The 22915-nt window shown below is 42.0% G+C and overlaps 1 protein-coding gene across 2 annotated transcripts in view; it reads right to left on the reverse strand.

Moving 5' to 3' along the window:
• The window catches only part of LOC139765897 (uncharacterized), a 409959-nt gene that overhangs the window by 40077 nt on the left and 346967 nt on the right, over positions 1 to 22915 (reverse strand). For both annotated transcript variants that reach the window (XM_071693837.1, XM_071693847.1), the window contains exon 3: positions 15786 to 15931. In XM_071693837.1, coding sequence (XP_071549938.1) covers positions 15786 to 15931 — 146 coding nt within the window. The remainder of the gene's footprint in view (positions 1 to 15785; positions 15932 to 22915) is intronic.

Consider the following 22915-nt stretch of genomic DNA (forward strand, 5'->3'; position numbering starts at 1 on the left):
GTGACCACTTATGAAGATTCTTAAACAATCGCCCTGAAGGCCATTTACCAGCCAATGATAGGCTTGTTTGATGTAAAACCATCTTCATAAAACCATTTTCTTCCCGTGAAGCGCCGGATGACCCTGATGGTATTTATGGGACGCTGAACAATGTGTGGAAACAGAGAACGTTATCTGGGTGGGCAAAATTGGGTATGTCTTGAAGGTATAGTTCCCAACAATATTACATGGTTGCGAAGCATGGGCTACAGATAGGGTTGTGCGGGGAAAGATGGATGTGTTGGAAATGAAATTTTTGAGGTCAATATGTGGTGTGAGGTAGTTTGAGTACGTAAGGGCAAGAAAGATGTGTGGTAATACAATGAGTGTGGCTGTGAAAGCTGAAGAGGGGTGCTGAGGTGGCATGGACATATGAAGAGAATGAGTGAGGAAAGGTTGACAAAGAAGATATACGTGTCAGAAGTGAAGGGAACAAGGAGAATGGGGAGACCAAATTGGAGGTGGAAGGATGGAGTAAAAAGGATTTTGAGCAATCGCGGCCTGAACATACCGGAGGGTGAAAGGCGCGCAAGGGATAGAGTGACTTGGAACCATATGGCATACAGGGGTCGGCGTGCTGTCGATGGACTGAGGCGACCGGTAATACATGGAAAGGTCTGTGGGGCCTGGTTATGGAAATGGAGCTGTTGTTTCAGTGCATTACACATGACAGCAGGAAAATGGACGTGAGCGGGTACGGCATTCCTTCGTGTATTCCTGGCGGTAGCTCGCTAACGAGGGAAATGGCGATTCAATATATATATATTACTATTTCATTTTTATTTTGCTTTGTCGCTGTCTCCCGCGTTAGCGAGGTAGCGCAAGGAAACAGACGAAAGAATGGCCCAACCCACCCATATACACATGTATATACATACACGTCTACACACGCAAATATACATACCTATACATCTCAACGTACACAGACACACACACATACACACACACACGTACACAATTCACACACACACACATTATATATATATATATATATATATATATATATATATATATATATATATATATATATATATATATATATATATCCCTGGGGATAGGGGAGAAAGAATACTTCCCACGTATTCCCTGCGTGTCGTAGAAGGCGACTAAAAGGGGAGGGAGGGGGGGCTGGAAATCCTCCCCTCTTGTTTTTTTTTAATTTTCCAAAAGAAGGAACAGAGAAGGGGGCCAGGTGAGGATGTTCCCTCAGAGGCCCAGTCCTCTGTTCTTAACGCTATCTTGCTGATGCGGGAAATGGCGAATAGTTTGAAAAAAAAAAAAAAAAAAAAAAAAAAAAAATATATATATATATATATATATATATATATATATATATATATATATATATATATATATATATATATATATATACGCAGAACCTTCACTTCAGCGTGAAGAGGTATATGCACAATCACCACTAGAAAGAGAAAATAAGAACAGTGAGTACTCACTGTTCTTATTTCTTTTACCAGCGGTGATTGTGCATATATATATATATATGGGAGGGTATTGATTGAGAGGGTGAAGGCATGTACAGAGCATCAGATTGGGGAAGAGCAGTGCGGTTTCAGAAGTGGTAGAGGATGTGTGGATCAGGTGTTTGCTTTGAAGAATGTATGTGAGAAATACTTAGAAAAGCAAATGGATTTGTATGTAGCATTTATGGATCTGGAGAAGGCATATGATAGAGTTGATAGAGATGCTCTGTGGAAGGTATTAAGAATATATGGTGTGGGAGGCAAGCTGTTAGAAGCAGTGAAAAGTTTTTATCGAGGATGTAAGGCATGTGTACGTGTAGGAAGAGAGGAAAGTGATTGGTTCTCAGTGAATGTAGGTTTGCGGCAGGGGTGTGTGATGTCTCCATGGTTGTTTAATTTGTTTATGGATGGGGTTGTTAGGGAGGTAAATGCAAGAGTCCTGGAAAGAGGGGCAAGTATGAAGTCTGTTGGGGATGAGAGAGCTTGGGAAGTGAGTCAGTTGTTGTTCGCTGATGATACAGCGCTGGTGGCTGATTCATGTGAGAAACTGCAGAAGCTGGTGACTGAGTTTGGTAAAGTGTGTGGAAGAAGAAAGTTAAGAGTAAATGTGAATAAGAGCAAGGTTATTAGGTACAGTAGGGTTGAGGGTCAAGTCAATTGGGAGGTGAGTTTGAATGGAGAAAAACTGGAGGAAGTGAAGTGTTTTAGATATCTGGGAGTGGATCTGTCAGCGGATGGAACCATGGAAGCGGAAGTGGATCATAGGGTGGGGGAGGGGGCGAAAATTTTGGGAGCCTTGAAAAATGTGTGGAAGTCGAGAACATTATCTCGGAAAGCAAAAATGGGTATGTTTGAAGGAATAGTGGTTCCAACAATGTTGTATGGTTGCGAGGCGTGGGCTATGGATAGAGTTGTGCGCAGGAGGATGGATGTGCTGGAAATGAGATGTTTGAGGACAATGTGTGGTGTGAGGTGGTTTGATCGAGTAAGTAACGTAAGGGTAAGAGAGATGTGTGGAAATAAAAAGAGCGTGGTTGAGAGAGCAGAAGAGGGTGTTTTGAAATGGTTTGGGCACATGGAGAGAATGAGTGAGGAAAGATTGACCAAGAGGATATATGTGTCGGAGGTGGAGGGAACGAGGAGAAGAGGGAGACCAAATTGGAGGTGGAAAGATGGAGTGAAAAAGATTTTGTGTGATCGGGGCCTGAACATGCAGGAGGGTGAAAGGAGGGCAAGGAATAGAGTGAATTGGAGCGATGTGGTATACAGGGGTTGACGTGCTGTCAGTGGATTGAATCAAGGCATGTGAAGCGTCTGGGGTAAACCATGGAAAGCTGTGTAGGTATGTATATTTGCGTGTGTGGACGTGTGTATGTACGTGTGTATGGGGGTTGGGCCATTTCTTTCGTCTGTTTCCTCGCGCTACCTCGCAAACGCGGGAGACAGCGACAAAGTATAAAAAAAAAAAAAAAAAAAAATATATATATATATATATATATATATATATATATATATATATATATATATATATATATATATATCAATCTTTTCACCTACTAGTAGAGGTTATCAGTTGATAGTGGTGGCAGAGTAACGGGTGGACTATCATTGACCTCGGGGTTCCGTTCCTCACTCCCACCAACAGCGGATATTGGTTCACGTAGACTTTTCCACCAACCTTTCCGGACACCTAAGGTCGGCCCTCACAGACCATCCGTAGTGTCACCCATGAATCTATAAACACCCAAACACATCAACATACACTCACATAAACACGCAGGATGATCATTTGTTCTGTATTCTCTTTGAAGGGAAATTCAAATGTAATTCCACGTTCAGTGTTGCAGTGATTTTCCCCAGTGGATTAACGGGATGATGACTCTCCTCTTGCCCAGGTCACCTTGGTTGGTTAAAAATGTTTTCGCACACCCCTGTCCTCAGTCACTTGTGTCCCTTCAAGGTAACCAACTCCCAAGGTCTGCTGTGGCGAGGTTGATGCACATTACCACCGCTGGCTAACGGCTGTGATAAGACAGCTCAGGTCTTCTCTCGTGTTGACTCTGGACTAAGTCTCTCAGATCTTCGTGCTCAAGGAAGACTGTGCTCGTGTCTTGGTCAATATTCTCTCTGAAGTTTCAACTTATCCGTCAACGGGTTGGGAGCCCCAGAACATCTCGTGCCTCAAGAATATTTATATAGTTTCACCCCAGCGGCTTTTTCCCCTGTGACGGCGGACCTTCATCGTGTATGTGTGTGTGTGTGTGTGTGTGTGTGTGTGTGAGGAAGAAGGAGAATTCCTACTTTTGGGACGGTCGGGCACGCCCTGGGCAGCTTTCCTCTCTTATCACGTCTTACATGTATCGTCGTCTCTGGTTAGCCTTGTATCAACGGTGGCTGAGCATCTCCGTAGTGGGCTCGGGTGGGACGAGTCACTCCCTGGCTTCACGTATCCATGACGATGTGTCTCGTCTCTGGTCACCAGACACATGTTCTTCATCATGGTTTTATTTGTGTCGAATAGTATGGAATACAGAAGTGGGTGTGATTACTATTCTTCATGTTACGGGGAGGAAGTCTTACACTCTTAACCTCTATGCATGTATGCACACACACACACACACACACACACACACACACACACACACACACACACACACCTATCTAAGCTGGGTAGCCATCTATCGACCGGCCCTGAGGGGAAGATGAACCCTTGGGTTGGACGTAGACCAACTGCCACGCCCAGGATTCGAACCATTGTGGGGCCAACCCCAAGCTGACTCGTGGATCCCGTGCTTACTCAGGATCACTGACGCTAACCACGACACCACGGAAGCCTGTGTGTGTGTGTGTGTGTGTGTGTGTGTGTGTGTGTGTGTGTTTAAATTTTTCCTGCATGTCATACTTTTATTCTCAATTTATCTCAGTATTCCTTTCTTTCACTGCTGCAGTCACTGTTTTCTTACTGTGTCCATCCTCCTTACCAAGCGTCCCTGAATCAGGACAGTCAGTCGCCGTAGCTTGTAACGTTCGTCTCGGCACATCAGGTGATGCTGGACATCTTGCCTTAAGTTTCAAGCAAATCTTTTATCTTTCTTAGCTTTCGTAGATATTTTAGCATCCGTTCTTACCACTTCCCATAAGGAGAAGAAGAAGAAGAAAAAAAAAATAAAAGCCTTCGAGGCCTTCCTAATTTGCAGTATGCAACCAGATCTCATACTATATCTTATTTACCTCATCGACCATCGTATTTCTGAACTTGTTAAACTTCTTTTTTTTTTCCTTCCACCACCTTCGAAACATGTACTGGCACAGCGTATCCTAAAGATTGATGACCATTTCAACACTACCAACAATAGTTGTGTTGTTCTGACTAATGCCCCTCCAGTCTTTCAGTCTCCTACCAACTCCCATTTCTTTAAGATCCTTCAGTCTTACAGTCTTCTCTCTGATCATTGGTATGGCTCTCGCAAGGCGAGATCCAATGGTGATATACTTGGTCATTCACCCTGTGAGGCTCTGGCATCCTGTGTTGCAGCCCTTACTGTGACATAAGGTTTGACAGGGTTTGGCACTGGGGTCTAATTTTCAAGCTCAGCTCTTTTGGCTTTCCTCCCTCACTTTCTTTTGTCATAAGTAACTTCCTTTCTGGCCGGTCTGTGTCTGTTATTTTCATCCCTAACAACAGTCGTGTCTCCGGGATGTAACCTGTTTCCTACTCTCTTCTTTTTTTATCAACAATTTTCATTTTTCCAAAAAAAAAAAAAAATTATTGTACTCATGAGTCGCTGACTCAGCTCTACGTTCCTTCACTAGCATCAGACCCAAGCACTCTGTCATATAAAACATCCTATTCTCACCCACGCAGTCTGGCTTCAGACTAAAACACACGACCATCACACTATACATTGAGCTCATACATCATATCCTAGATGGATTCAACCAACCACAACCCCCCATTCCCATAAAGGACAACTGGCAATAGACACCAATAAACATTTGACACTGTACCCCGAAACATCCTAACACAAAACACACTTGACACAACCCACCGCAACAGTGACAAAAACTGGTTGGCCGATTTCATACCGGCTACCATGTCAGAGTTACTTACAATGGTTTCACCTCTAAAACATTTAGACTCTAAAGGAAGTGCCCCAAGGAGCGGTTCTTTCTCTGATTCTCTTCGATCTCTTCCTATCCAACCGACCATCCATGACCTCAGACGAACCTCAACATGAAGGTCCTTTCATATGTTGACGACCTCACAATAATACCACAGCGCCCTCACACCACAGTAAATACACAACAACATTAAAGATGTAGCGCTACATTACACAACTGGAACAATGGCTTACCCGAAACAGAATGTCTGCATATCTACAATAATCTTCAATTACTATTTTAACCCCAGACAGACATGAGTTCCGCTCACACCCTCCAGTCACATTGATTAGACAGTTACTCAGTGAAGAAAAACACCAACCCTTTCAGGCATCACTCAAGACACACACACACGTGACATTCACTCACCACACCAATAACATCAAAAGATAAAGAAACTAGATATCTTCAGAACACTAACTGTCACCAGATTTGGACATAAGAATAAATCCCCCAACATACTCTATAAACAATTCATTCGCTTCACTCCCGACTATGCCCCACTTGCCTGGTCGTCCACCCTCTCAAAATTATAAATAACAAAGATGCAAACCACATAAAATAGTGTATTCAGAACAATCACTGGCTGCCTAGCAACCACAAATACACAAAATCTTCACATATCCTACAAATACAGTCTGACTATAACATGCTCAGCACTCAGTCCTGTGCAATAGCACTAGATCCCTCCTAAGCAATCCACTCTATAACCAACCACCAACCCTCAAGAAACATTAAGAAGCCTACTCCTGCCTCACACTTCAGTAACCTCTGCTCATAGATGCCCCCCTCCCGCCCTACACATATACAACACTGACAACACACACACACACACACACACACACACACACACACACACACACACACACACACAAGAAATAACCCGAAAACACTAAATAACCAACCTCCCAACTCATTCTTAGAATTCAGCCCTCCATTCATATTACATCCATTAGAGACCACACTTCCCAGACAAGCAAGAGTCACTCTTCCGTCTACACTCTGGAAATCATCCATCACATTATCATAAACCCCGTTTCAACAAATCCCAAATCATTCACGTCCACGATGCAACTTCTACCATAAAGATAAATCGAAAGCTTACTACTCAAGTGCCCTGCACTGTAAATAAGCGGACACATAACGTGGCAACACTTTATGGTCCTGATCAGTGGACGTGACTAGCTTTCTGAGTGCTGCAGGAGCCTCATAAAGATAGAAGGGATCCCACGCGCAGGAAGTAATTTTGTTTGTAAGCCGAGGTAGCAGGGGCAAATGAAGCCACTTTGTGTAATTATATATATATATATATATATATATATATATATATATATATATATATATATATATATATATATATATATATATATATATTATCTATCTTATTATTTATTTATTTTACTTTGTCGCTGTCTCCCGCGTTAGCGAGGTAGCGCAAGGAAACAGACAAAAGAATGGCCCAACCCACCCACATACACATGTATATACATACACGTCCACACATGCAAATATACATACCTATACATTTCAACGTATACACATATATATACACACACAGACATATACATATATACACACGTACATAATTCATACAGTCTGCCTTTATTCATTCCCATCGCCACCCTGCCACACATGAAATAACAATCCCCTCCCCCCGCAAGTGCGCGAGGTAGCGCTAGGAAAAGACAACAAAGGTCACATTCGCTCACACTCAGTCTCTAGCTGTCATGTAATAATGCACCGAAACCACAGCTCCATTTCCACATCCAGGCCCCACAGAACTTTCCATGGTTTACCCCAGACTCTTCACATACCCTGGTTCAATCCATTGACAGCACGTCGACCCCGGTATACCACATCGTTCCAATTCACTCTATTCCTTGCACGCCTTTTACCCTCCTGCATGTTCAGGTCCTGATCATTCAAAATCTTTCTCACTCCATCTTTTCACCTCCAATTTGGTCTCCCACTTATCCACGTTCCCTCCACCTCTGACACATATGTCCTCTTGGTCAATCTTTCCTCACTCATTCTCTCCATGTGACCAAACCTTTTAAAAACATCCTCTTCTGCTCTCTCAATCACACTCTTTTCATTACGACACATCTCTCTTACCCTCGATCAAACCATCTCACACCACATATTGTCCTCAAACATCTCATTTCCAGCACATCCACCCTCCTCTGCACAACTCTATCTATAGCCCACGCCTCGCAACCATATAACATTGTTGGAACCACTGGTTCCATCCGCTGCCAAATCCACTCCTAGATATCTAAAACACTTCACTTCCTCCAGTTTTTCTCGATTCAAACTTACCTCTCAACTGACTTGTCCCTCAACCCTACTGTACCTAATAACCTTGCTCTTATTCACATTTTCTCTCAGCTTTCTTCTTTCACACACTTTGCCAAACTCAGTCACCAGCTTCTGCAGTTTCTCACACGAATCAGCCACCAGCGCTGTATCATCAGCGAACAACAACTAACTAACTTCCCAAGCTCTCTCATCCACAACAGACTGCATACTTGCCCCTCTTTCCAAAACTCTTGCATTCACCTCCCTAACAACCCCATCCATAAACAAATTAAACAACCATGGAGACATCACACACCCCTGCCGCAAACCAACTTTCACTGAGAACCCATCACTTTCCTCTCTTCCTACACGTACACATGCCTTACATCCTCGATAAAAACTTTTCACTGCTTCTAACAACTTGCCTCCCACACCATATATTCTTAATACCTTCCACAGAGCATTTCTATCAACTCTATCATATGCCTTCTCCCGATCCATAAATGCTGCATACAAATCCATTTGCTTTTCTATTTCTCATATACATTCTTCAAAGCAAACCCCTGACCCACACATCTTTTACGACTTCTGAAACCACACTGCTCTTCCCCAATCTGATGCTCTGTACATGCCTTCACCCTCTCAATCAATACCCTCCCATATAATTTCCCAGGAATACTCAACAAACTTATACCTCTGTAATTTGAGGACTCACTTTTATCCCCTTTGCCTTTGTACAATGGCACTATGCAAGCATTCCGCCAATCCTCAGGCACCTCACCATGAGTCATACATACATTAGATAACCTTACCAACCAGTCAACAGTACAGTCACCCCCTTTTTTAAATAAATTCCACTGCAATACCATCCAAAACTCGCTGCCTTGCCAGCTTTCATCTTCCGCAAAGCTTTTGCTACATCTTCTCTGTTTACCAAATCATTCTCCCTAACCCTCCCACTTTGCACACCACCTCGACCAAACACCCTATGTCTGCCACTCTATCATCAAACATATTCAACAAACCTTCAAAATACTCACTCCATCTCCTTTTCACATCTCCACTACTTGTTATTACCTCCCCATTAGACCCTTTCACTGATGTTCCCATAAGCTCCCTTGTCTTACGCAGGTTCCCATGTTATCGACCAACTCTTAAGGCTGGATGAACAGCAGGGATGACTGTGGATCGACTGCTACAAGTAGGATTCGAACCTGGGCACTCGACCATATATATATATATATATATATATATATATATATATATATATATATATATATATATATATATATACATATATATATATATTCCCTGAGATATTCCCTCAGAAGCCCAGTCCTCTGTTCTTAACGCTACCTTGCTAACGCAGGAAATGGCGAATAGTTTGAAAAAAAAAAAGAAAAAAAGAAAAAAAAAAAATATATATATATATATATATATATATATATATATATATATATATATATATATATATATATATTTTATCCCTGGGAATAGGGGAGAAAGAATACTTCCCACGTATTCCCTGCGTGTCGTAGAAGGCGACTAAAAGGGGAGGGAGCGGGGGGCTGGAAATCCTCCCCTCTCGTTTTTTTTTTAATTTTCCAAAAGAAGGAACAGAGAATTGGGCCAGGTGAGGGTATTCCCTCAAGGCCCAGTCCTCTGTTCTTAACGCTACCCCGCTAATGCGGGAAATGGCGAATAGTTTGAAAGAAAGAAATATATATATATATATATATATATATATATATATATATATATATATATATATATATATATATATACGGTCAATTGCGAGTACTGAACTTGTTTTCTGTAAGCAAGTCGTGTCTTCCTGGCAAAATAACGATTCAAAATACTTAAGGGATCCAACATGTATTTACAGAAGCGCCACCACTACAAACAACCGAGTTAATCTAGACTGTACGAAATATATCTTTACTAACGACATTATTGACTAGTTCCCATAATATCTTGAAAATTTAGGCTTGATCATCACTCGTCACTCTCCAGTACTGAATAATTCATTTAGTCAATCATCATAACGCAGTGGTATATTAACATGCCACCTTTTCAACCATCGATCTCTCTCTGGCTTTCTTGCTGCAAGATAACAACAACATTGATTAATCTAAGTCGCCTGCTTTAAAAGTGCAAGAAAGAAGTATTGTATCAACATCATATATTGTATCATTATTCAACAGGTATAATACAGACATGGTAATTCGAGAGGCTGGAGCTCAAGTCTATCATTACTACAGTCTTCATACCGAAGAGTGAAGGGATGTATGTCATTGGTGAAAGGACGTATGACATTCATGTTCATTCTACCATATGACATTTCTATAATGATTTTCTTCAGTCCTAGTAATCTTGGAAGGTATTCTTTCCTATATCGTTTTCCGTCCGGTGTGTTGCCGGAGGGCGTGGAGGGTGGGGGAGAGAGCCTTTACTTTGCTATTCTTCTCTTGCACTGCTTTTATGAGAGCTGCATTTTTGTTCTTTTAAGTAGTGTTAAGGCCAGACCACCTCGCTTGGACCTTGGCTATGTGTGGTCTGTGTATCTATGAAACTTTAAGGAAAGATTAAGGAAACTGAGCGTCTGGAAGCTTTTATACGACTGAAACAGGACAACGAAGTGACCAGAAGTGATTCAGTCAATCCTAAATGGGCGTAGAGACACCGCGCAGCGTGTCGGCTACAGGAAACGGACATTTTCCTGGTCCGGGAGCGGGAAGCGAGCATTTATAGTAATGACGAAGACCACCGCTCTGTGTTTACGATAGGGAAGACTCGTTCGACGTAGGGGTAACGAGTCGGTCAAGTGCATACTTTTAAACGGTTCAAGTTTTGGGGAGTCAGTCTTAGTCAGGGTAAAATGTAGATAGTGGAGGACGCAGCGAGAACACTAGTCTTGTTAACGACGTGCTCGGGACGTGGTTGACCTGACGGGCACGGTACGCAACTGGGAGCTGGGGTATTGCAGTGCTCCACAAGGACATATGCATTATCCAGAAGGCGCAGTACGCAGCTAGGTGAGGTGACGCATTGCGCCCTACGGGCAGACCTGCTTCATCTGGCCTGGCGTGTCTGCACTCCACCGGGTAAGGAACACCCGCAGGGAACTGCATGTTTAATGATCTGGTTGTTGGACATGTTGACGCCACTAGATGATGGATCAGTATGACACGTGAGTGTGCTATCCAGGTATGATTGAAGACAAACTGGAGGCAAAGGACGAAGTGACGCGCCGTCACTCAGCCCCTGGCAACAGAGGCCAGTAATTGTAGATATAAGCCAAACATTACCATGCTGTGTGGCTTGAATCATCCTAACTGACGTGCTATCTCAATCTGAACTTGAATATATCTTCGAATCGCTCATATGATTCTTCCTTTTCCTTTCTATGTCATATTGTACGATATACGGGTAGTATTAATGTCAATTTCTTGCTAGGATTCAATATTATTTTTTCATCCACGTTATAGCACTTATATCTATGTATGGGGACTCAGAGTGCCTGCAGCGTTGTAACCATTTATGTGACAGAGAAGTAATATAATTCATCCTTTTAATCCATGTTATTGCAATTGTACCCACATATGGAGACTCAATATGTTGCAAACATCATCAACTCTACCATATTTGCTCTTATGCAAATCACATTGCTTTTATCCATATCATTATGATCAGGGAATGAATATAATGAAGGCCGTTCCCTGGCCTACGGGGGAGTGAGTGATCACGGCGACCTTGGCAGACTGTCGGCTTAACTGGGTCATTGACGTCATTATCAAGAGGTACTTACGAGCCATGGTTAAGGGAGCCGCCCGTCGTATCTTGACTGATGGTCATGACGAACTAGTCTTGTCAGTATCATTCTGTTTTAATCATCACACTTGATATCACAGTCTGTTGCCATGTAGTCTCTCTTTTCATTTCTGTTCTACCCTATATATATATATATATATATATATATATATATATATATATATATATATATATATATATATATATATATATATTGGAAAAGATCACAATTTTGCGCGTGATCAAGATATTCCTATGAGTCCACGGGGAAAATGAAACATGAAAAGTTCCCAAGTGCACTTTCGTGTAATAATCACATCATCAGGGAGATACAAGAGAGAAATACAAGTCAGTTGATATACATCGAAGAGACGAAGCTAGGACGCCATTTGGTTATATTTCTCTCTTGTGTCTCCCCTGATGATGTGATTATTACACGAAAGTGCACTTGGGAACTTTTCGTGCTTTATTTTCCCCGTGGACTCATAGGAATATATATATATATATATATATATATATATATATATATATATATATATATATATATATATATATATATTCCTGGGGATAGGGGAGAAAGAATACTTCCCACGTATTCCCTGCGTGTCGTAGAAGGCGACTAAAAGGGAAGGGAGCGGGGGCTGGAAATCCTCCCCGCTCGGTTTTTTTTTCTTTTTAATTTTCCAAAAGAAGGAACAGAGAAGGGGGCCAGGTGAGGATATTCCCTCAAAGGCCCAGTCCTCTGTTCCTAACGCTACCTCGCTAACGCGGGAAATGGCGAATAGTTTGAAAGAAAGAAATATATATATATATATATATATATATATATATATATATATATATATATATATATATATATATATAGAAAGTGTTGCGGTGCTTGGATGTGAAAAGGGAGCTGTGGTTTTGGTGCATTATACATGACAGCTAGAGTCTGAGTGTGAACAAATGTGGCCTTTGTTGTCTTTTCCTAGCACTACCTCGCGCGTGTGCGGGGGGAGGGGGTTGTCATTTCATGTGTGGCAGGGTGGCGACAGGAATGAACAATGGCAGTAAGTATGAATTATGTACATGTGTATGTATGTATATGTCTGTATATGTATATTTATATGTATACGTTGAAATATATAGGCATGTATATGTGCGTGTGTGGACGTGTATGTATATACATGTGTATATGGGTGGGTTGGGCCATATATATATATATATATATATATATATATATATATATATATATATATATATATATATATATATATATATATATATGAATGTTGGGGTGAAGAGAGTGGTGAGAGTAAGTGAGCTTGGGAAGGAGACTTGTGTGAGGAAGTACCAGGAGAGACTGAGTACAGAATGGAAAAAGGTGAGAACAATGGAAGTAAGGGGAGTGGGGAAGGAATGGGATGTATTTAGGGAATCAGTGATAGATTGCGCAAAAGATGCTTCTGGCATGAGAAGCGTGGGAGGTGGGTTGATTAGAAAGGGTAGTGAGTGGTGGGATGAAGAAGTAAGATTATTAGTGAAAGAGAAGAGAGAGGCATTTGGACGATTTTTGCAGGGAAAAAATGCAATTGAGTGGGAGATGTATAAAAGAAAGACACAGGAGGTCAAGAGAAAGGTGCAAGAGGTGAAAAAGAGGGCAAATGAGAGTTGGGGTGAGAGAGTATCATTAAATTTTAAGGAGAATAAAAAGATGTTCTGGAAGGAGGTAAATAAAGTGCGTAAGACAAGGGAGCAAATGGGAACTTCAGTGAAGGGCACAAATGGGGAGGTGATAACAAGTAGTGGTGATGTGAGAAGGAGATGGAGTGAGTATTTTGAAGGTTTGTTGAATGTGTTTGATGATAGAGTGGCAGATATAGGGTGTTTTGGTCGAGGTGGTGTGCAAAGTGAGAGGGTTAGGGAAAATGATTTGGTAAACAGAGAAGAGGTAGTAAAAGCTTTGCGGAAGATGAAAGCCGGCAAGGCAGCAGGTTTGGATGGTATTGCAGTGGAATTTATTAAAAAAGGGGGTGATTGTATTATTGACTGGTTGGTAAGGTTATTTAATGTATGTATGAATCATGGTGAGGTGCCTGAGGATTGGCGGAATGCGTGCATAGTGCCATTGTACAAAGGCAAAGGGGATAAGAGTGAGTGCTCAAATTACAGAGGTATAAGTTTGTTGAGTATTCCTGGTAAATTATATGGGAGGGTATTGATTGAGAGGGTGAAGGCATGTACAGAGCATCAGATTGGGGAAGAGCAGTGTGGTTTCAGAAGTGGTAGAGGATGTGTGGATCAGGTGTTTGCTTTGAAGAATGTATGTGAGAAATACATAGAAAAGCAAATGAATTTGTATGTAGCATTTATGGATCTGGAGAAGGCATATGATAGAGTTGATAGAGATGCTCTGTGGAAGGTATTAAGAATATATGGTGTGGAAGGCAAGTTGTTAGAAGCAGTGAAAAGTTTTTATCGAGGATGTAAGGCATGTGTACGTGTAGGAAGAGAGGAAAGTGATTGGTTCTCAGTGAATGTAGGTTTGCGGCAGGGGTGTGTGATGTCTCCATGGTTGTTTAATTTGTTTATCGATGGGGTTGTTAGGGAGGTGAATACAAGAGTTTTGGAAAGAGGGGCAAGTATGAAGTCTGTTGTGGATGAGAGAGCTTGGGAAGTGAGTCAGTTGTTGTTCGCTGATGATACAGCGCTGGTGGCTGATTCATGTGAGAAACTGCAGAAGCTGGTGACTGAGTTTGGTAAAGTGTGTGAAAGAAGAAAGTTAAGAGTAAATGTGAATAAGAGCAAGGTTATTAGGTACAGTAGGGTTGAGGGTCAAGTCAATTGGGAGGTAAGTTTGAATGGAGAAAAACTGGAGGAAGTGTTTTAGATATCTGGGAGTGGATCTGGCAGCGGATGGAACCATGGAAGCGGAAGTGGATCATAGGGTGGGGGAGGGGGCGAGAATTCTGGGAGCCTTGAAAAATGTGTGGAAGTCGAGAACATTATCTCGGAAAGCAAAAATGGGTATGTTTGAAGGAATAGTGGTTCCAACAATGTTGTATGGTTGCGAGGCGTGGGCTATGGATAGAGTTGTGCGCAGGAGGATGGATGTGCTGGAAATGAGATGTTTGAGGACAATGTGTGGTGTGAGGTGGTTTGATCGAGTAAGTAACGTAAGGGTAAGAGAGATGTGTGGAAATAAAAAGAGCGTGGTTGAGAGAGCAGAAGAGGGTGTTTTGAAATGGTTTGGGCACATGGAGAGAATGAGTGAGGAAAGATTGACCAAGAGGATATATGTGTCGGAGGTGGAGGGAACGAGGAGAAGTGGGAGACCAAATTGGAGGTGGAAAGATGGAGTGAAAAAGATTTTGTGTGATCGGGGCCTGAACATGCAGGAGGGTGAAAGGAGGGCAAGGAATAGAGTGAATTGGATCGATGTGGTATACCGGGGTTGACGTGCTGTCAGTGGATTGAATCAGGGCATGTGAAGCGTCTGGGGTAAACCATGGAAAGCTGTGTAGGTATGTATATTTGCGTGTGTGGACGTATGTATATACATGTGTATGGGGATGGGTTGGGCCATTTCTTTCGTCTGTTTCCTTGCGCTACCTCGCAAACGCGGGAGACAGCGGCAAATATATATATATATATATATATATATATATATATATATATATATATATATATATATATATATATATATATAAATGTTCGTCATGTATGTCTAAAGTAAATAACGCAGCTAAGACATGCGTCTTCGTTTAGCGGGCTCACAGGAAATTCCACTGCCGCTTGAGGAGTCATGATGGTGAATAATGATTACAGGAATATGTAAAACTCTATGTGTGTGTGTGTGTGTATATATATATCTATATATATATATATATATATATATATATATATATATATATATATATATATATATATATATATATATATATATATAAAATCATTAAAGACACTACATACGAATCAATAAAACAACAGAGCTAAAGAGAGAAATGAGTATCATACCTGAAGTCCCATGTAGAACTGCACGTCACCCTTGAAGTTCTTGGGCGTGAAGGAGAAGAAAGGGTTTGGTCCGTAGCCGAACTTGAGACGACACACCTCGTTGAAGTCCCGTCGGTACCCACTCGGACACGGCTGCGTGCGCACCTCTGCAACACACGGCAACATTCCTCATGTGGCAGGTTATATACAAGCAACGCTGGGGCGACACAGCCCAGCGAGTTATGCCGCGTCACTTGACACTGCAATATCTTACTCCCACACAACACCTGTCATCAGGCAGGCAAGGATCCGTACCACCCTGTGGACCAACCTGGTGAATTCAACAACAGCGACACAACACACTCCCACACATGATGTTTACCCATGATTCCACACACACACACACACACACACACACACACACACATACAAGAACTTATATTGCAACACTATACGCACTCACCTCTAGGCTGTAATACAGAACATGGAGAAATGTTTTGATAGAAAAAGATTTTGAGTGATCGGGGCCTGAACATGCAGGAGGGTGAAAGGCGTGCAAGGAATAGTGTGAATTGGAGCGTTGTGGTATACCGGGGTCGACGTGCTGTCAATGGATTGAACACAAAATGCTACTCACAGAGAACATTATGTTTTACCACTATACATTTGCTTTACGATGTGCTGCAGATGAACACACAAAAAAGAATGTTCGGTCGGTTTATACATAATATCATGTACCTTCACATGCAATATGTAATAAATGTAATAACATAATATTGATGCAAGCAAGCTATGTGCGACACTACACACACACACACACACTATAATATGATTCATCACAGGAGACACATCACACTACTCCACTGCACACACCAGTGAATCACTAAACAACTTGTAGTTGGATGATCCACTGCATATTAGATTAGAATGCAACTTTACACACACTATTGTATAATGCAACATTACACACTATTGTATAATGCAACATTACAAACTACTGTATAATGCAACATTACACACACTACCGTATGATGCAACATTACGCACACTACTGTATAACGAAACATTACACACACTACAGTATAATGCAACATCACACACACTACTGTATAATGCAACATTACACACACTACTGTATAATGCAACGTCAGATTCATGATGAAGTATGCTGCACCACTACCCATACAGTGGTATGCTGAAGAAGTACAAATGTTTACAATTTGCTGCAACATTCCACACACTAATGCTAGTTGAAACACTGCATACGCAATATCACGCAGCAACGCTCAGTACACAGTCGGGTGTATTGCTGCACTATACACACACAGTGAAAGATGTTAACAAAATTTGTTATAATGAGAAGATTATTCAGCACCAGTGACTTTGCTGCACGAGAAAAGAGGAATCAAAAAATGTTATGGAAAACCTAAAACCATAGTTCCTGAGGGCGCTACACAGCCCTTGGAGGAAGGCCAGCACTACACAGCCCCTGAAGGCAGGCCAGCACTACACAGCCCCTGGGGTCAGGCCAGCACTACACAGCCCCTGGAGGCAGGTCAGCACTACACAGCCCCTGGAGGCAGGCCAGCACTACACAGTCCCTGGAGGCAGCTCAGTACTACACAGCCCCTGGAGGCAGGTCAGTAGTACACAGTCCTTGGAGGCAGGTCAGCACTACACAGCCCCTGGAGGCAGGCCAGCACTACACAGCCCCTGGAGGAAGGCCAGCACTACACAGTCCCTGGAGGCAGGTCAGTGCCACACAGCCCCTGGAGGCAGGCCAGCACTACACAGTCCCTGGAGGCAGGTCAGTGCTACACAGCCCCTGGAGGAAGGCCAGCACTACACAGCCCCTGGAGGCAGGCCAGCACTACACAGCCCCTAGAGGTAGGCCAGCACTACACAGCCCTTGGAGGCAGGTCAGCACTACACAGCCCCTGGAGGCAGGTCAGTAGTACACAGCCCCTGGAGGCAAGCCAGCACTACACAGCCCCTAGAGTCAGGTCAGTAGTACACAGCCCCTGGAGGCAGGCCAGCACTGCACAGCTCCTAGAGGCAGGTCAGTACTAAACAGCCCTTGGAGGCAGGTCAGTACTACACAGTCCTTGGAGGCAGGCCAGCACTACACAGCCTCTGGAGGCAGGCCAGCACTACACAGCCTCTGGAGGTAGGTCAGCACTACACAGCCTCTGGAGGTAGGTCAGCACTACACAGCCCCTAGAGGCAGGCCAGCACTACACAGCCTCTGGAGGTAGGTCAGCACTACACAGCCTCTGGAGGTAGGTCAGCACTACACAGCCCTTGGTGGAAGGCCAGGACTGATGATTAATGGAGTTAGCTAATACTACGTCCGGCCCAGACAAGTTTTATCTGAGGACAATGAGAGGCATAAAATGAGGCAGTTCAACCCGTGACAGCCCTTTTCAGTTAGTCACCTGCTACACGATAACTCCAAGAGGAATGGAGGTTTGTCAGTGGAACAACGATGTTCAGAAGTGTAACAAGTTACTTGATCAGAAATTATCACCTGATCACATTTTACGTCTGCAGTTTGTAAACTTATGTCCGCCATCACTTGCGACAATATTGTAAACAATTCTTTTATGGCATTATAAATATGTACAATGAAAGTGTCTCTATTTAATTTTCAAAACGCAAAGGTTACTGGCATATATTAATGCCACATGGTACAGATGTAGGCTGTCCTTAGGTGGTTAAGAAACTGGTGAATTATCCGTTGAAGAAAAAATAGTAGTAATTAATGGTGAAGCCTCAGCACTCATGATGGGGTTTGTTTTAAGATATCGAAATCCGCAAACGATGCCGACTTGAGAGCTAAACCTACAACAGAAAATGAGTCTTCTGCTTCAAGCTGCCGTAAACAAACTGATGGACTTGGCTTATAGGTGGCAAATGTAATTTGATATCGTTAAATGTTAATTACCTGTCGGTAGCAAAGACGAGAAGGCAAGCTACAGTGTGAATTTTGCTGAGCTAAACAAGTAACACACAGACGTACTAAAATCAGCGAACAAAATTCTTGCAATCATAAGCAGGACTTTCGAAGTCAAGAGAATTTTCCTCAGTCTTTGTAGTTCATCGCTGCTCCCCTACCTTAAGTACTGTGGTCAGTTTTGGTCACCTTACTTGAAAAAAGACAAAAACCAAATGGAGAAAACACGGCGGCGACCTACCACAATGACTCCTAGACTGGAACAAAAATCCCATGAGAGTCGGCAAAATGTCGTATATTTATTTAACTTGGAAAAGAGAAGGTTATGAGACGCTCTGATACAGGCGCTCAGAATTATCAAAGGCTTTGATTATCTGAGTCGAACCATCTACTTTAAGTGCATTTGTCTCATTCGGAGGTATTAAACGTAACTAGGTTCCGTCTTCCTCATCAAATAGCCTGTCCAGGTCTGACTTTACAGAGGAAGTTGTGTTGGGATGAGATGATGCATAACAAGCCACAGGGGATGGAACTGATTTCAGGGAATGGAGGTATATTGCGTTGAATCGTCAGTGTATGTTCATCATTTGAAGAAAGGAAATCTTTGATTAAAAAAGAGGAAGATTATAGGAGACAAGAGAGAACTTTGACTTAGACTAGCAGTAAATGGTAAAGAACTGGAATCCATGGAACGCATTAAGGAGAATCCAGTTGATATTGTTGAAACGGAGACAAAACTACTTGAGAGATAAGATCTCACCTGTTCTGTCCAGATGTTAGCAAGGAGGGAAAGAACAGACGAAGGTGAAGGAGGACTGGCCTGGCCCCTTCAACAAGATACAACTGAGTTTCATGAAATACTGGAATATGGCCAATTCAGACATCGTATAATGGGAAGGGTAACTGTACGAAAGAGGTGTATAGTGATGGTGAAAATTATAATCCTCCAAAGAATTTTAAGGAACCAGAACAAAACCACAATAATGACAATGAAGAAACAATCAGGATGGTACTTGAAGTTGTTAAATATACATTTCTCAAGGATGGTAAGTTACTAACAATGGGAGAATTCAATTACAAAGAAATAGTCTTGGGGGAATGTGGACACTCATGGAGACGGAGAGTCATGGAGATACAAATTCGTACGTTGGAGAATTTCCAACACAAGCACGTTACTGAGCACACAAGGACGAGAGGGACTGCGATACCAGCATTATCATATCTTGTCTTCAGACGTAGATGTATGGACTCTGAGAATATCATAAACAATGAACCAATGCTTGAGTATGGTTGTGAGGTAAATGAAGTTGTTCAAAGAGTAGAGATGGGACCAGTCTCAAAAAAATAAAATAACCTTGGACACTACAGTGAACTCAACAACATAACCTGTGAAATGGAGCTCAGTAGGCAAGAGCCAGGGCACTGTAGTGGAAAGGTCAATAAAATATGCAATGAAGGGATGGAACATATGGGTACCACTAACCTCAAATGCGGAGGGAAGGCTGAGAAAGAGAGTCGAGCAGTTCAATAAAAGATATCAAACTGCGAAGGAGTTTCGTAATGTGCTGTGGTGAAGATCTACGATGCATTTAGCCATAATTCATAATGTATAAGAGCAAGAAGCAAGTATAGCAAGATAAGACAGGAGGAAGAGAGAATCACTATAAAGAATATTGAGGATAAAACGAAATAAACCAAAACTTTCTCCATACAGCTATCAAGAGTAAATCAACATTAAAGAGAAGCTAATCGGACTATGGGATTCAGAAGGAAGAATTATCGAGGATGATGTCAGGCTATGCGGGGAACTAGATGACAAATTCAAAGATGTCATCGCTCTTGAATACACTGTAACCCCATCACTAGTGAGATGGAATAGGGAAAAGGTATTAAAAAGTATCGAAATATCTACAGAAGACATACATATTATGATAAAGGACTTGATCCTGGTAAGGCTCATACTGCTGGAGATATTTCTCCATATGTGGTAAAGATGTGTGCAGCTACGCTTGACGAAGGCACTGAATTACAAACCATTCTTCCTTCAGAATGTGGTCTGTAAGATACTAGAAGAGACAGGCAGAAAGCCAGTGTATGACTTCCTAAGTGAGAGATAACGTGGTTTCAAGGAAAGGCGATCATTTGTGTAACGAACCTCTTAGATTTCCACGAGAAAGTGAGCTCTACTGTAAACAAATGAGAAGGATAGGTGGATTGTCTACATCTGGACTACCAGATGCCACAAAAGAGGTTGGTAAAGAGGGTGGATCTTCAGACAGGAATAAGGGGAACTACTTTGATGGCCAGAAGATTAACTTAGTGAAGGGGAAAAAAGGACGAATGTCGGGGGAAACTTTCTCGAAATGAGTAGGTCACCATTGGCATGCCGCAGGGTTAAGTCCGGGACCATTGCTTTTCTTAATCTATTTGAATGACTTGCCAGCAGGACTGGAATCCTATTTGTGGTGTTGCTAAGGTAATGAGGGAAGTAAAAAACAAGCAGGATTGCATCAACTTACAAGAGGACCTAAACAAAATCCAAAGCCGGTTTAATATGTGGTTGATGAAATCTAACCCATGTAAGCGTAAAATACTGAGGATAGGACTCAATGAAATATGGCATTAGTATAACCATTATCTAGTCGGAAATAAGCTGGAGTGTGTGTGTGATAGTCCAAAAGGATCCCACATCGGGAGAATATTGGAGACAAACTGTCTGCTGACAAAGCAGCACAAAGAGCTAACAGAAAAGATGCAGAGGAGGGCAACACAGATGGCGATATAGTTTAGAAAGCTGAATCACGAGGAAATGCTACAATCCTTGAATATGTCCTCTCGGCAGAAAGAATACTGAGGACTGACCTGATAACAGCCTTTAAGTTTATAGACCAGAATGATGATGGAGACAGCGATTAATTCTTCGAAAGATGTATAACATACAAAGGACGTAACGTGAACTTAAACAAGAAACTTGTTATTTAAGGTGTACAGAGGTTACTTTAAAGAGCAAAAACCTGTGAATGACTGAGATATGCGGAACAAGAAAAAATTAAGTGGGAGCAGCATACAGAAGTATAAAACGTTTATGATAGTAGAGAAGGTTCAAGAAAAGAGGACCCACCAGTGCAAAACTCCCTCCTTGTACAGTAGAATGAGACAATTACAATAGGTAATCACATACATACATACATACATACATACATACATACATACAGACAGACAGACAGACAGACACAGACAGACAGACACACACTACAGTTTGGTGCAACACACACAACACTATACTATATCGAGACATATATTGTAGGCATCATCATAGTCAGTCAGTATTTGAAAAGTGTAGGAGAGGGAGGAATGAATATTGGAAGATAAGGACGGAGGAGCAAAGGAAAATATATATGAACAAAGCAAGAGGAAAATCCAGAACCATGGTTATCCGGAGAAGACTTTAGTTTACAGAACAGCTAATTCGCAGGGAAGAGAAGCGAGGATCTGAATGATATTTCAAGGGTTTATTCTTATTGTAGGACACAGGTCATAATCCGAACACCAGTGAGATGGAATGGTTGAAGGACTCGGAGAGCGCTGATATTACCAGAAAGACTTGACCATTGAAGGACCTCGACCCAGATAAGGTGTTTGGTCCTGAAGAAGTACGAATTGTTTGAATTGTTAATGGAAAAGGATTGTTGGAAGAGAAAGTGGTGCCAAAGAAAGGAAGAGAAATGTCCTGTCTGTTTTCAAGAGAGATGAGGGAACTTTAATGATGTACCGACCAATATCTATGAGGAGTGGTGTTTGCAAAAAGCTACAAGAGATAACTAGAGAGCAAATTGTTGATGAATTGTGGAAGAGAAAGTACTTAAAGATATGGACAATATGGGTTCAGAGAAAACGTCATATGTATCGAACCTCTTAGACCTCTAGGAAAGAGTGAGCCCTGTTAACGCATGGGCTGCCAGAAGGCATCTGACACTGTCCTACATATGGTGCTGATGAAGAAGCTGGATTTTCAAAACATTTGTGTGGGTAAGAATTCTTCTGTAGATAAAAAAATGATGTTAGCGAAAGGGAACAGATGTAAGGTAACCTTTTCTTACTGGGTTGAGGTTACAAGTGGCGTGCCAAAGGGTTCTGTTTTGGACAGTTGCTATTTATGATCTGTATCAATGACTTCCTAGAATGACTGGATTCGTAT

Source organism: Panulirus ornatus, chromosome 4 (genome assembly GCF_036320965.1).
Source record: "Panulirus ornatus isolate Po-2019 chromosome 4, ASM3632096v1, whole genome shotgun sequence".
Lineage (NCBI taxonomy): Eukaryota > Metazoa > Arthropoda > Malacostraca > Decapoda > Palinuridae > Panulirus > Panulirus ornatus.